Genomic DNA, 16,165 nt, shown 5'->3' with positions numbered 1-16,165 from the left:
ACAGGTGGAAATTAGAATGGAGATACCTAAGTAATCACATAATAGTGATATTTAATTTTGTAGCATTTTTTACATTCTTTGCTGGCTTGTGAGGTAGAACAATAAAATTTCCAGGCTGAGACGGTCATTGACTTCAAACAGCTAATTGCAAAATCTCCCAAGAGGGACATTATATGTAACTCTGGCACAGTCACACTACACACAGCTGAGTAAGTGATATTATTTGCAGCAGAAGTTTGTTTTTACCTAGTTTTTATCAACATTTCTCAGTATCTCTCTGCTCTCAGCCTCATTTATAAAAGTTTTTAGCCTCTCTAATATTCTTTGTATCATTAATGGTTTATCGTACACACATGGATTTTTAATATCGTTACGTCTCCGTGGTCCAGTGGTTAAGAGCGTGGCTCTTGACTCGGAGGTCGTGGGTTCGATTCCCGCGTTGGAAACATGTTAAATATTTCCAAGTTTGGTTAGGACAATGCAGGCTGATCACCTGATTGTCTGACAAATAAGATGATCCATGCATCGAATGGACTACAGTAAAAAGTCGGTCCTGCGCCTGTCGTGTCGGTCTTCCGTCCCACTGGGTTATGAGAGTAAAAGGAATAGAGAGTGCTCTTGTGTATTGCGCACACACTTGGGCACTATAAAATTACTCCTGCGTAACTGGCCTGGTTTCAATAAAACCGGCCACGTGTGCTGGAGTTATTAGTACACACATTTTGCAAATGATTTTACTATAATACATACTAGAGTCTTGTAGTAGATAATAGATATAATATGTCAGCAAAACGGATTTCACTGACATTCGTATAAAATATATCCCCATTCTAAGTTCCATCAGACAGACACACTGCAGACACACTTTAACAACTAGATATTAGTATGGACAAGGATTATCACCTGCTCGCGTCTGCACAGCGCCGGATGTACGAACTTCCTGTACAATATGGAGGAGCCCTTCGTCGCTGGTGACAGCAGCCACAGCACCAGCACGATCTTCACCTCGTAGTAGAAGGGGAACCATGATAGGAAGACATCCGTGAAAGTCTCCGTGCAGGTGAACAGCGCGAACACTATCCAGTACATCATCCATTTTACCTGGAAAGTTAGAAAGAAGTTATTTATTATAGAAAAAAGTTATTTATTATAGAAAGAAGTTATTAATAAAAGTTAAGTATCGGTGGTAGGTATGTACCTACCATGTAAACTCTATTTTCCCTCCTTAAAAAAAGCATCATATAGACTCAACTTTCAAAATGGATGAGAAATATCCTATTTTGAATATTTTTTGTACTTGAAAAACTAGTGTTACAGACCGTTCATGACTTGTAGATCGCTCAGTAGAATATAATATATTCGAACATATAAAGATAATATAATATTATTACTTTGGATGCGAAAACTATAATTTATTTTACAGGATAAGTTAGCAATGCTTACGACGCGAAAAAATTACATGATTCAGACTGATCCTTCATCTCCAGAAAACAACTTCCCTTTTCTTTGATTTTTGCTATTGGCCTAGGCCTACTCTATTCTGAATTTTTATTTAAATAGAATTGAAAATCTTGACTGGTATGGTCTACAAAGAGAATTATTACTTTGTCCACCACAGCTTGACGGTAGAGGTACCAAAACCCAAAACAATATGGTGACCTTCACTACCACAGTGAATGGTCTGACCATGGTAGAGTTACAATGGTTGAAATCATTTTTGCATTATGCAAAGCGACATCTAAACATTTCCATATATATACTATTATGTTTGGCATAGTTAAGCACTATTAAAAATGGCTCTAATTATGGAACAATTTTTCAAAACTTTTTGTACTTGAATATTAATTGTTTACCTAGATTTTAGATATGGGAAAGTATTTTAATCTCCTAATACCTAGGTTTTTGGATCATCTAGAAAATGAAAATACATATAATCGACCAAATGCGAGTCGGACTCGCGCACGAAGGGTTCCTTACCGGCATAGAGCGAAAGTAGACAAAATATTGTTTTTTGTATGGAAGCTATTTTATTTTATTTTAATTTTAGTATTAATTATTAAAGTACAAATATAATTAAGGATTTTGAGAAAATTTCAAGTGCCTAGCTGTTATCATTATTGATTACGAGCAAAAAAGGCCAAAAAATCACGTTTCTTCTATAAGAGCCACCCTTAAATATTATTAACTTTATTTTATTTTTAGTATTTGTTGTTATAGCAGAAACAGATATAAGTACACAATCTGTGAAGATTTCAGAAGTCTAGCTCTAGCGGTTCTTGAGTTACAGCCTGGAGACAGACAGACAGAGAGACAAACAGACAGACAGACAGACAGACAGACAGACAGACGGACGGACAGACAACGAAGTTTTAGTAAATATAGGGTCCCGTTTTTACCCTTTGGGTACGGAACCCTAAAATTGTTTCATTATGATTAACGCACAGCCAGTGTACAATATTTAATCATTTTATGTATGTCTTTAAGAGGAGTCCACACCGCCGTTTTTTCCATACAAACGTTGTCCCCTGTTTCCTCCCTGGATAATGCTAGTAGAGTTATAATTTTTTTCCTGAATATCTACGGCCACTAATACAATGTCCCTATGTTTTCTTTTTTTTTCATAATTTAATTATTAAATAAGATATGAACGTTCAAAAACCCAAAAAAATGGCCAGATTTTCCGCTGTGTTCAAACGTCCAGAAAACAGATTTGGCTAGATTATACAAAAAAAGCAAAACATAGGAACACAGCTCAAGCCTTTTTTTAATCTTTAATGAAAAAAGTACTTAAATCGGTTAAGTTTTGGAGAAGGAATCAGGGGAGAACGAATCGTTGATTTTCTGGATTTTCTGCAGTTGTCTCTATCGCGTTCTGCGGTATGGGCTTGAGGTAAGGGAGACAGCTATAGATATTACACGTACTTTTTTTTTTTCATTTCTCTAGCCCCTGGTGTATCCTCTTAAGCACAAAGTTTAATTAAACTGTTTCCTTAGAAATTCCGTTTGAAACTCCTCTAGAGTATTGTCACAGTAGGTGGACCAATTTTGATAATTTTTACCCGACTGCACCTGGATAGCTATGTTTTTCGAGAGCGTGTATATTGTATAGTTATTTGGAACGCTCTCCACCCAACGGGGCTAAAATGGTCACATTTAGCAATTTCTCTCAATCAATTCAGCAAATGAATTGTCAAAACTGTCAAACTGACAAATGTCAAATTAGTACGAATGAATTGCAAGCAGACTTGCATTTTGCGATTTTATAAAAATGAATCATACAGGGTGCAATTCAACCTACCTGCCAAATTTTTTTTGGGGCTTAGGTATCATTAGGTGAGTCCATTAAACCAAAAAAAATAGGGTGTTAATATTTTTACAATAACATATTTTATCCCAAAAAAAATCGATGCACAATGGTCACTTCATAAGTTAATAATAATTATTGCGATATTGCGACCGAGCTAGTATATCGCGCCGCACAGTGTTTATTGTAGCCCAAAAAACGGACATCGTCTTTTTATTTGTTAATTCGAAAGAGTACTTAATTACAAATCCCCGAGTAAAACACCCAGTAGTGCTAGCACGGCGACCAGCGGAAATGCGAAAGTATGGACAAACTGTAGAAATAAACCTAAGGTGCCGTTCCGATCTTTTTTCGTTCCGAAAAAATCAATTAAAATGCCACTTTATGACAGACTATAATTACTAACTGTGGAGATAAACTTAAGGAGCCGTTCCGATCTTTTTTAGTTCCGAATAATTCAATTAAAAAGCCACTTTATAACAGTTTATAGATTAAGTTGTAAAATAGGATGTACAACTTAATCTATAAAATGTAAAAAATTAACATATAAGTAAACAGTGTAAGTCACAAAATTATAAAAAATATTCTTTTAAGGTAGACTTGCTAGCAGCTACCAACTGCCAAGATGTGCCATCGCCCATCGCCTATGAAATCGTTGAATGTATTAGCAAAAATAAAATGTTCTTTTGACTACCTTTTTCAATTTATTAATGGAAAGATTTTGAAATATTTTTTAAGTTTTATTATAAAAACGCATACATTGACCCATGGAAGAGTTTAACAGCATCCCAATTTAATGACGTAGGCTTGGTGTATCAAGTCCCATCAATATATATTAGGGTGTCCCAAGCTATAAGGGCGAAATTTTTTTTTGTGAATTTGGGTACGCATACCCACTATATTTTTTCGATTTGACCCTTAAGGCTTAAATATGAAATATTATTGCAATCGGATGATGATAACCCGTGCCGACTTAGCACCAAAGTTTGAACCAGAAAGTTAGTATGGAGGTAATATAGGAGAATTTAAGAACTTAATTTTAATTCAGTTAATAAAACAAATTTTTATCAGTAACTTGTATTTTTCTCATAATAAACATAAACAGGGCTTTATTTTTCATATTTTCTTTTCAATGTAAGCTTTTTACAGTCCGGATACATTTGCTTGTGTTCTTGTACGCAATGTAGTAGAAATTGCTTTTGTTCCTCTTCGACAGTGACCAAGCCATGAAAGTCTTGCATTAACTTGACTGCTCTTTCGGCGGTATCGTTTACTGCTCTTAAGGTCTGTACTTTCATTTTAGCCTGTTGAAACGAAGAAATATTTGACCACAAAGAGGGAGACTCGTTAAGAAAGCTGTCATCAAGTTTTAGGCGAATAAACAAAGATTTGCTCTTGACAGAAATAAAGTCTTCGAGGCTTTTCTTGTAAAGTGGGCCACAGAGTTCTTGTTTTGATGGCATGTAGCGCTTACCATGAGCTGATGGAATTGTGTTGGATAAGTTAGCAACCATTTTAGTTTTAGTTTCTTGGTCTACATCATCATCAAAAAGAGACAAAATAGTCACCTCATCGGTCAAATACCACAGGTGCTGACAGAACTTCTGTAAAGCTGCCTTTGAGATGCTTTTGTGAACTGCTTCGTAGGCCTTCATGGCTTTTAAAAAGCAGAGGTCTTGGTAAGGAGCTTTCACTGCCAAAATACATTGCAACCAAGGTTTGACATAAGATGTGACGATGAATAGACAGACGTCGAGGAGGGCTTCTTTTTCCTTTTTTGCTATTCTGCATTGCGAGCTTAGAAATGATATTTTGAGAGAGTAAATAGCTCTTGCTATCCACCTTAGATTGGTGCATAGCGCCTGGAGGCCGGATTTTAAATTTATTTTCTGTATCACCGCCAAGAAATTTTATTGGAAGCTCTATTAATTCGCGATAGTCATCTCTAACAATATATTTAGTTAATTCTCTCCGGTAAAACCCTAACAGTTTCTTAATCTTTGCATCACTCAGGCATGATAGCTTTTCTTTGTGACTCTCTATTCCCTCAGAATTTATGTTTTTCCAGTTTTCTCGGAATTTTTTGAACAATTTGAACATTTTTTGAATAGTGTTTAGCACGACGGTTTTGCTCTTCGATGCTTCTAACGCGCGCTTTTTCTTCCTTTTCAACCAGTTTTTTGTCTACTCCAGCTAAGTGACCAGGCCGTCCTGGTTCTCTCTGTCGTTGTAAGAACATCCTATCTTCGTCAATCTTAATAATAAGAAGAGAAGAAAGAGAAAGAATAGAACTGCGAGTATAAAGAAAGAAAAAGAATAGAACTGCGAGTATTTGTCCATTTGAGGGAAGTTTTGAACCAGTAATTTGGTGTTTTACGTTCCCTAATAAAAAAATATCCTTTTTTGAACTGCGTAATTCGACCGACATCTTGATTGTACGAAAATAATGCGTTCACTGATTAAACAAACAAGTACTAACATGAATATCGGTACGATCGCTGCCGCGCGCCTAGTAAACAAGTACCCACATGTTTCGATGTAAGTCGGCACGGGTTGCCGTGTTTCAAATGACATGAAATTTTATATACGGTAGTTTTGACATTATTCGAACAAAATAAGAGGGTATGCGTTATGAAAAAACAACTTTATTTTTTTTGGGACACCCTAATATATATATTAGACCTATATATATATATATATATATATATATATATATATATATATATATATATATATATATATATATATATATATATATATATATATATATATATATATATATATATATATATATATATATATATATATATATATATATATATATATATTATAGATTAAGTTGTAAATCCTATTTTTAAAAGAATAATTTTAAAGTTTTGTTTAAAAAGTGGCCCCGTGCTAGATTCTTACGCTGATTCTTCTCGACGGGCTAGTTCCCGAACCGGTGGTAGGTCAACATGTAAAATTCTGAAAAAAAGTATTTAAATACTCAGAAATAAAACTTTGTGTACAAATTCTATACAAATTTTTAACTTCTTACACATTTTCTTTAGATATTTCGTCAAAAAATGTCACTCTTAGAAAATTGATACTTTTTAGAGTTTGACAACTATAGTTACTTCGCAGAATTTGTTCCTTGTTAGCAATACGATCGAATAGTGTAATAAAAAACAAAGTCCACAAATCCCGCCAATCCCGGATTTTTTAAAGTCGTAGAATTCAAAAGTTCCACGGGTTAGGGACTTGGTATTTTTACTATTGGTAGTGGTAATGATTACCTTTCTTTTAAAGTAACATGCGCTTTCGACATCAAAATCCTACGGTTATTTAGTATTTTAACATTTTTACTAGTGTATGTTCCTTTATTTGTAACTTGAGTTAACACCTCGTAGGTATATCAATATTTTTTTTAGTTTTCGCCTTTTTTTCATGTTATGTACATTTTGTATGTAACAGACACTTGCAGATCGAGTGTCAGTAAAAGGAAATCTAATAAAAGTAATACAAAGGACACGGCAGTAACTGAAGCGTTTCGGTTGCGAGCGCCCGTCGCCCGATACAAGGCCGTTTTGTAACTTCACCGCTCCACTGGTTCCTCGCTGATTAATGCTCTTAGTTCTGTTATTGTTCTAATTATTAACACCTGTAGCGGACCATCAGTAGCCTAGTAAACGATTGATTCTGCTTGGAAAAATCGAAAGCAGAAACTTTGACTTCAGAACTTTGTTTGGGCTAGTTAGGAGATAAACATACTAAAAGTCGTGACCCCTCCGAGGTGAGCCCGAGGAAGGGGGCGGTCAAAGAAGGTCCCGTTTTTTGGTGTTTTGCTTACCTACTCTTCAAAAACGGTGCTTCGTACGAAATTCTCTTGTACTACATAATGAAAGCTAATTAAATTCTCTACAACTTTGTCCTTTACACTTTGTATCTATCTCCAATCATTGCCTCGCTATGAGTTTCTTATTTATTATAGCTATTATTTTTGATAAAAAAGCAAAAAAACAAAAAACGGGACATTCTTTGCCCCCCCCCCCCCCCCCTCTCCCTCGGGCTCACCTCGGAGGGGTCAGGACTTTTAGTATGTTTATCTCCTAACTAGTCTAAACAAAGTACCAAAGTCAAAATTTCTGCTTTCGACTTTTCCAAGCAGACCCCCATTTTGGCCATTCATTTACAATCATTATCTACAGCGCCATAATGCTGAATCGCGCTTTCGATTAACTAAGACGATAATATAATCCCACACAACTTTACCAAGAGAGGGCTACTCTACAGTAAAATTAAAAATAGTCAAAGTGCAACTGAGTCACTGCAAGTCGATTCATTCGCATTTCCACCGTGGTCAAACTTTACATCGTGGAAGCTTTAAAAGTTGCCTACTAATTGGGGACAATTTTTTATTTTAGAGCTTTTGAAAAACTAAGTTAATGTTGATTTTAGAGCTTTTGAAAAGCTTTCGTATTTATCATATTCTTTAACTAAAGATTCATTCTTTAACTAAAGATACATCTTCTGTACATTACATTTATTTCAGCGTTGTTCAAACTCTACAACTTCAATAACTATTTTAAAACTAGAAAGTGTAAAAATAACGACAGTAATTTTGCGGCTCGAAACTAGTTACTTATGAAACATTTAAAATTGATGTAATATTTAACAATTAGCGCATTTTTTAAAACAAACTATCCACCTAAATATTGACGTTTTGTTAGTTACGTATCTACAACTATGCACCCAATCTCAAAAAAATAAATTATTATCTTATCTTTCTGCATAAAAATTATACAAGTTACTTACATATTCTTTCAAATTCTTCGTCCTCACAGCCTTGTAGGAAGCATACGCCGGATACAACGTCCCAAAAACCAATCTGCAAAACGGATATATCACCATATAAGAGATCATTCTCGGCGCTAACACTCCTGTAGCAACTGCTATAGCTCCAAAGTTACCGAAGGTAACACTGGGTATACACTTGCTGAGGCCATCGAATATAGCGACAGCGATTCTACTCAGAGCATTTCCTTTCAAAGGATATTCAAAATTTGGGTCGTATCTGACGATTTCTGCGTCAGTTTTTGCGCTTTTAGCTTCTAAGGTTCGGACTATTTGCCGTACGCTGGACAATCCGAGGCTGAGAGTCGGTAAGCCGTTGTCACGGTTACGAGCCGTCTCCATGGATACATTTAGTACTGATTATATATACGCCGGCATACGCTGCCCGTCACATCTCAGAGCGCACGAATAGATGCTACCACTCTTAAAGTTCTACCGAGACTGAGCAAGATTGCTCCGTGTAATTGCGTGCTCCGACCATTTCGAAGATTCGTTTAATCAGTCCATGTGCATATGCGCATTTGTAAACAAATCAGGTGGCTGTTAGCAGTGTTTAGCGTTGTTAATTGTTATTATGACGATTTGTAGGATATAAAAGAAGCGCTGTATGAATCTTTATTGTTATGGATATGTTACCACATATCCATAACAATATTTGCATTGATTGGCAGTTTGCATTTGATAATTTTAACAGCAAAGTTAAATTAAGCTGTCGAAATGATCGAATACCAGTTTCTAAATATCCAATTCTATGTTTTAATCCACATTTTTATTTTACTGATCAGATACTCTACAATAGAGCTGATGAGCTATGCGGTTCCTATTGTTTAGCATCAGTAATAATCACTGACCTATTTGAAACAAATCTCATATAGAAATAGATGCAGCAATGCGGCAGGACACACTAACAAGAATTTTACAAATATAGCATAGGACTACTTAGAAACGCCGACCGTATAAATAGTTTGACATTTGTGATCATCTCTACCCACGGAAGGATAAAAATAAGAACATAAAAGTAATACATACTTAAAGTTAAACAGTGAGTTTTTTACAATACATCTAGGGCCTTACCCATTAGAGTGAAAGAGAAAGGCATATATTTTCCTGCTCGCTTTTTCCTAAGAGTGTCCCAGTTTGGTATCTAAAATTACTACCGCTACTAATTGAAAGGTAACGAGATTATAATGCAATAAAGTCGTAGATCCAACGTCATAAAATTGGAATTCAATATCCATATACCTGAAGACATACCTAATATTCGCTTTAGCGCGTCTTCTATGCCATAAGTTCCTTACTCGTCTCAGCCTATCGGCATCCATATTTCATGTTATTTAGGACTTTGAAGTTAAAATAATAGAGACGTCAGTCCTCTCTCAATTATACCATCCGGTGCTATTCTCATTCAAATTATACACGTATACATCCCCCACATAGACTTAACCAAGAAGCGTGACATTATACCGAATATAAATATTTAGGTGACACTTTATTTAGAGTAACTTTTATGGGCATTCGAGTTACGGAAATTTACGAGTTTTGGAAAATAAAACCAGTCTTTGAAGATAGATCTACGGTGAAACAAGAGCTTTAGGTAGATTGGAGAAGACATATTTGAGAGGATTATCTACTAATTGAGAGAAATATTGTAGATTCTATAACTCAGTGTTTTGCTTCCACAAAATTTAATCTCTCAGTTCTAAACTTAATCTAATTGATTGAACGCAATTAATAGGAAGTAGGAACAAATACAGAGAACATGTAAGGTTATACTTTTAAAACAATAAACTCGCACATAAAATATTAATTTTAGTACACGTAATAATATCTGGACACGCGAAATATTTTGTATGTGTTATTCACAGCCCAGCCCAGCAAACCTAACTATGAGCAAAAATACTAATGGGAACTGGATTTCGCGATTTTTTTAATTTCCTGCTGTTGATAGATCTCGTGTAGAGAAATTTACCTACAAAAAATTCAGGACATCTGGAAGAAGACCCTGGACCCATACAAGATGAAGCAAATGATGAACATTTTACAACAGTTACGATGAGACCGACATCCGTTGGGCGTGAAAGGTCTCTTAATATACAAAGATATAAATAAATAATCGGCCAAGTGCGAATCGGACTCGCGCACGAATGGTTCCGTATCAAGAGCAAAATTAGGCCAAAAATTGTGTTTTTTCAATTTTTTGTATGAGAGCCCTCTTGATTTTTTATTTTATTTTAATATTATTATTAAATATTAAAGTAAGCATATAACTAAGGACATTGAGAAAAAATCAAATACCTACCTGATGCAATTATTGATATAGAGCAAAAAAGGCCAAAAAATGACGTTTGATGTATGGGAGCCCCCCTTAAATATTAATTTTATTTTGTTTTTACTATTTGTTGTTATAGCGGCAACAGATATACATAATCTGTGAAAATTTCAAGTCTCTAGCTATTAATGTTCTTGAGTTACAGCCTGGAAACAGACAGACAGACAGACAGACAGACAGACAGACAGACAGACAGACAGACAGACAGACGGACAGACAACAAAGTCTTAGTTATAGGGTCCCGTTTTTACCCTTCGGGTACGGAACCCTAAACATATAAAGATCATAGATGAAAGAAAAAATAGAACAAACTACAGAGAATTAAAAAAAAAGTTAGAAAAAGACCATAGATGAATGAACACTTCGAAACTACAGAGGGATCGTCCACAAATAGAACCGCTTATGATACATATAAAAAAAGAGGAATCAACCAATTCAACGAATGATGAACAATAAACGACCGGACTGTACGTTTATCGTCTCCAATTTAAATTGCATGAAGCGGTTCTGTACTGACACAGAAAATCGCCAGTTTTATATGCTGGTACTTCATGTAGAATAACTTTTTAATTTCAGTCAGCAAAGGGACAGATAGACTAACTCATTAAGGGCCTGCTTCAACCACTTCCTGATAAGTGCCGAATAGGCTATCCACCACTTAACTTGACAGATAAAGTATGGAGAATCTGTCAAAAAGTTGTGAATAGCCTATTAGGCACTTTATCAGAAAGTGGTGAAACAGGCCCTAAAAGATTTAAAAAAGTTATGTTAAGTGCACCTAAACAAATAGTTCAAACTGCTGCTGAAAAATTAGTTTTAATGATGTTGATAGCAATATTATCTTGCTCATCAATATCATTAAAACTAATTTTTCAAGCAAGATTATCTTGACTTATTAAACTCCCCTTTTTCACCCATACAAAAGTGAAAAAAAATTTTGGTCTTTCAACGCTGCTACTTTCACAGTGAACTCTCTACAAGGAACACGTACACACCCTAAAATATTATCACTTATTTTTGTTACACCCTGTATAAAGATGTATTTTTGTAAATAACAAAACATTCATGTTTTGATATAGCTTATTTATAGCAGCTAGAGGATAGACTCTGAACTATTACCAACCCTAGCTACACTTGAACTCTACGAGCGGGCTCCTTGTTTTACGAGTGTTGTGTTTTAGCACGGAGGATGCAGTCTTAAGTGCTATCATATGGTTGGTTGTGTCTTCGCATTCATTTATGAAACTACTTTTATACCTGCAAGATGTCTGTAGTTACATTTTATGAAATTTTGATCATTTAAATTCCAATTAAAAATGGTTCGTGGATAGTGGGTGCCAACTACTAAATACCGTTTCGGAAGTCCGGTGAGAAGAATCAGTGTGATATAAGCATTCACTTGCAACAATTATTAACAACATTAAAATCGCTCTCTCTACATTACAATATAATGACGTCATTCGTCAATAATTTCAATCAGACACAACATGGATACAACTTATATGGTACTCAATTGGATTATCCCCGTGTAATATGGCTCTAGTCCAACGACGGCATTAAACCTGTAAAAAGCTTTTAACAGTATTATTTGACACTGTTCTTCTGGGTTCTGCTGAAACTTTTAGAGAACACCACAAAAGACAATAGAGAACATCGACATCCGTCACCTAGGAGAAATTTTGATAGTTTTTAACGCTACTTATCTCTAACACTAGCACACTAGGCTATCTTCGCCTCCGTGGTCCAGTGATCTAGAGCTCGGCTCTTGACTCGGAGGTCGTGGGTTCGATTCCCGCATTGGAACCATGTTATTTCCAAGTTTGCTTAGGACAATGCAGGCTGATCACGGATCACCTGATTTTCTGACAGGCAAGATGATCCATGCGTCGGATGGGTATGTAAAAAGTCAGTCTTGCGCCTGATCTCTGTGTGTCTTCCGTCCCACTGGGTTATGAGAGTAAAGGAATAGAGAGTGCTCTTCTGTACTGCGCACACACTTGGGCACTGTAAAAATTACTCCTGCGTAACCGCTCACAGATTTATGCAGCCTCGACGAAACGAGACAAAGTAGAGTTCAGTGTTTTTTAAATTTTCCATCCCGCGACCGGGATTTAGCACACTTGCTACTATTTATTGTAATGTTCACGGCAAACGAGGTATCATATTTCAAGCAGAGTAATTAGAACATAAACGACTGCTGGCGTGACCATTTCTCCACAGTCAGTTGGCTACCAAATTCGTTTGATATGCGCAGTTAGGATCGAGCACGATAACGTGTAATTAAAGACTGATAGAAAATCTATTGATAAAGCATTAAGTGGGCATCCAACGTGGACTTGAGAAAATTGATCCGGTAAGGAAGAAAATGTTTATAGGAGATGAGACGGCCAATAAAACCCGGAGCATCATCACGCAACCCGTTTTATTTCAGCCGTAATTCTGCATTTTATGGGTATGAGGATACTAGATGTTACAGGCTACTGGCAAGAATCGTACATTTTGTTGCTTCAAACAGTATTTTCTGATGGTCTACAATACAGAACGTGCGTTGTTGGTTTAAATAGTATTTTCTGATGGTCTACCTAATAGTTTATCGGTGCCCAATCAAATTTAGTCCACGATGTGTAATACTAGACGGATTCCAACTATTTAATTTGGAACGAATTAATTTTTCTTTGAATAAATATTTTACATTTCTTTGAAGCGTTAGTTGGATTGACGGATGCCCAAAAAGAAAAGTGAACAAAAAGTTCACCGTCTCATACCTTTTCTCTATTCGAAAGAACCAAATCCTCTTCATAATATTAGTACGGATCAACGAGTTGAGAGCAAGACTGTCGGCCTGGCTGGCTTGTTTTATAAATAAATAACAAGACTGCACAGATGCACGGACAAGTGTCTTGAGTCTGAAAGCACACACCCACTTGTCGTGCATGCTGCATTGTATACTATGCACAAAGTTGCTCCGCGAGAAATGAATAGGAGCATTGAATCAAGATTTGTACCGAGCTAACATGGTGGAAGTCATGAAGGTAGACACCATTTACATTTTGACATATGAAGTATAACGATCCGTCTTGAGGTTTTGACCGTCACACTTTTCTAGTTAGCTATGATCCAAATCATTGCTCACAATATTTAATACAAATGTATCAAACATACAGTTTTATAACCGAACGAATTTCAGCACAACTGCTCAACAAAGCTGCAAGCAACATTAAATATTTCATAATGCAGGCAGAAGATAATGAACAAAGAATTTCGCAAAATCACTCGAGTCTAAAGTCTAAGCGCAACTATTAAAAGAATTTTCCGGCGCGATTGCAGACTAATGAGTCGACCAGAAAAAGGCGTAACAATTAAAGAAAAATTACACCGAACGAATAAATTGTTGGAAAGTAAGGAACGAAATTCTAGGCCAGTGTAACATTTGAGTCGATTTTTCTGTATTAATTGGTTTGAACAAAGGATCACTGAACACGAAACTCAGTCAACTGGGTCGAAAATCATGAGCGTGGTTATCACGCATGCACGATTTAACTGCTTCCTATTCTTCTAAAAATAATGCTGTACACGGCATTAAAGATAGAGGCAACATTTTAAACAATGTTCAGTAATTTTTATTGGTACTTATTAGCACTAATAATTTATACAGACAGACTTTCAAGAACAAAACTTTGATGATAATAAAATCATAGTAACTTATCTTACTGTACTTACTTACAGAAGTAATTACTGCTGCAGAAAAAGCCAGGCATCAGAATCAAAATGACAGTGAGTTCGGACATGGTAAAACAGCTGTTGGGACCAGTGAAAAAGGAATTAAAAATACTGATGATTAAGACGGTAAAAACCGCAACAGAATGACTAATATCCAGGATGGGATTGCTAAATCGATACTTTTAGCGTCAAAAAATATCAGCTGGTTACATTAACCCGAAACTATACGCATGTTACAACATCCTTAAACTTTTACGCCTATCGGTTAGCAGAACATGATTTACGACTAAAATAACGTGCTGCAAACGATATATAGGTTATCTTTAAAAAGAAACAGCCATCCTCATTAGAAGGCAGAGCGATGCTCCGTGCATATTAATTATTCCAACTGTATTTTAGCTTTGTTTGCCTTCAGCGTTTACTGGTTATTGTCATAAGTTCCATGCACTTTACAGGGTATTGGGGATTACTGAAGTTATTTTCGTATTGAGGGTATATACTATATATCATTCAAGTCAATCGACAGTGTATTACTAAGTTATACTATAAATTTAAAGAAATAATTTGTATACAGTATTAAAAATGCTGGAAAACCTCTGAACCGATTTCAATAAAATTTGGCATAGAATATAGAGTTACCCTGGAGACAGCCCAAGGACACAGCCCACAGGCTACTTTTTTAAGCAATAAGATTCACGTATCTTATGGTACTTCCTTTTGAGCGCATGAATTTGCGGACGCAATCTATCAAAACTTTATAATAATCATGCTAGTATGCCCGTCTATTTTATGTCTGTCTGTAACCTCATCACGCTCAAACCACTGAACCGATTCTGATCAAATTTGGTAAGAAGAACATTTCATTTCTTTTCACTGTTTTAAATTAAACTTTATTTATGCCAAATTTTAAAGCTTATTTAGCCCCCCATTACACAACTTTACCCATAAACTATAATTTATCATTGATAGGTTGAAGGTTACGTCACTAACTCACTACTCAGTACATAGATAAAGTACTGAGTAGTGAGTTATACAAAAGCGTGTAAGAGTTAAAACAATCTAAAGAATCGAAAAATCTAATTCGAGATGGTACCACCTCTTGTAGAAACACGTAAGAGCAAGCGATAGAGCAATGTAGACGACTCTTAGCGCCATCTGTTATAAATTATTGGAACTAACTTAATTTGAACAAATTTACGCATTTTCACCCTCTTACAACCCTTTTTTCCGGTTAAAAAGTAGCTTATGTCCTTTCTCAGGCTTTAGACTATATGTGTACAAAATTTCATTACAATCGGTTCAGTAGTTTTGGCGTGAAAGCGAGACAGACAGACAGAGATACTTTCGCATTTATAATATTAGTATAGATTAAGCGTCCTGTTTTGACCGAAACTTCGCGGTTATCCCATTTAAAATCCTGACAAAAAATTGAAGGTTGGTAACCCTACTATAAACACGTACGCCTCCTAATATGGAGTGCACAGTGCATTCCGAATTCAATGCGGTAACATCAACTGAAGCATAGATCCCACTTTCTATAACTATAAACTTTAATAAGCGTTGCAATTGTACTAAATATTAGCGAGAAAATATGAAAACTTAATACTTTAAAGACTTTATTAAATAATAAATATATTATATAATACATATTATTACATAAATATAATACTTACAGAAATATACATTAATTACAATAAGATGTATAGAAGACAGTAATGTAAAAAGAATGGTGTAAAATTTAAAATGTATCCAAACTAAAAAGAATTTTAAAAGGAAAAGTCTTTGTTTCATTTACAAAATGTTTTAAATGTGTAATAAAAAAATCTTTAATACTTTTAAGGCTTATAATCGTTGTAAAGAAGTCAATATAATAGTGTTAGTGCTGCTTTAAGACCGTAGGTTGTAGGTGTATATTAAGGTCAGTAATCAGTATGACCTCAACCTTTGAAATTGACACTAATTGGGAACCATATTTG

At 35.4% G+C, this 16,165-nt stretch overlaps 1 protein-coding gene across 2 annotated transcripts in view; it reads right to left on the bottom strand.

Annotated features, from left to right (window-relative positions):
- Positions 1-16,165, bottom strand: part of LOC121733860 — a 34,826-nt gene that overhangs the window by 15,601 nt on the left and 3,060 nt on the right. For both annotated transcript variants that reach the window (XM_042124246.1, XM_042124248.1), the window contains exons 2-3: positions 8,102-8,174; positions 904-1,101 (exon numbers count right to left, since the gene is read on the bottom strand). In XM_042124246.1, the coding sequence (XP_041980180.1) occupies positions 904-1,101; positions 8,102-8,174 (271 nt within the window). The remainder of the gene's footprint in view (positions 1-903; positions 1,102-8,101; positions 8,175-16,165) is intronic.

Source organism: Aricia agestis, chromosome 14 (assembly GCF_905147365.1).
Source record: "Aricia agestis chromosome 14, ilAriAges1.1, whole genome shotgun sequence".
Classification (NCBI taxonomy): Eukaryota; Metazoa; Arthropoda; class Insecta; order Lepidoptera; family Lycaenidae; genus Aricia; species Aricia agestis.
The sequence above is the reverse complement of the archived record's forward strand: the minus strand, read 5'-3'. Positions and strand labels throughout refer to the sequence as shown.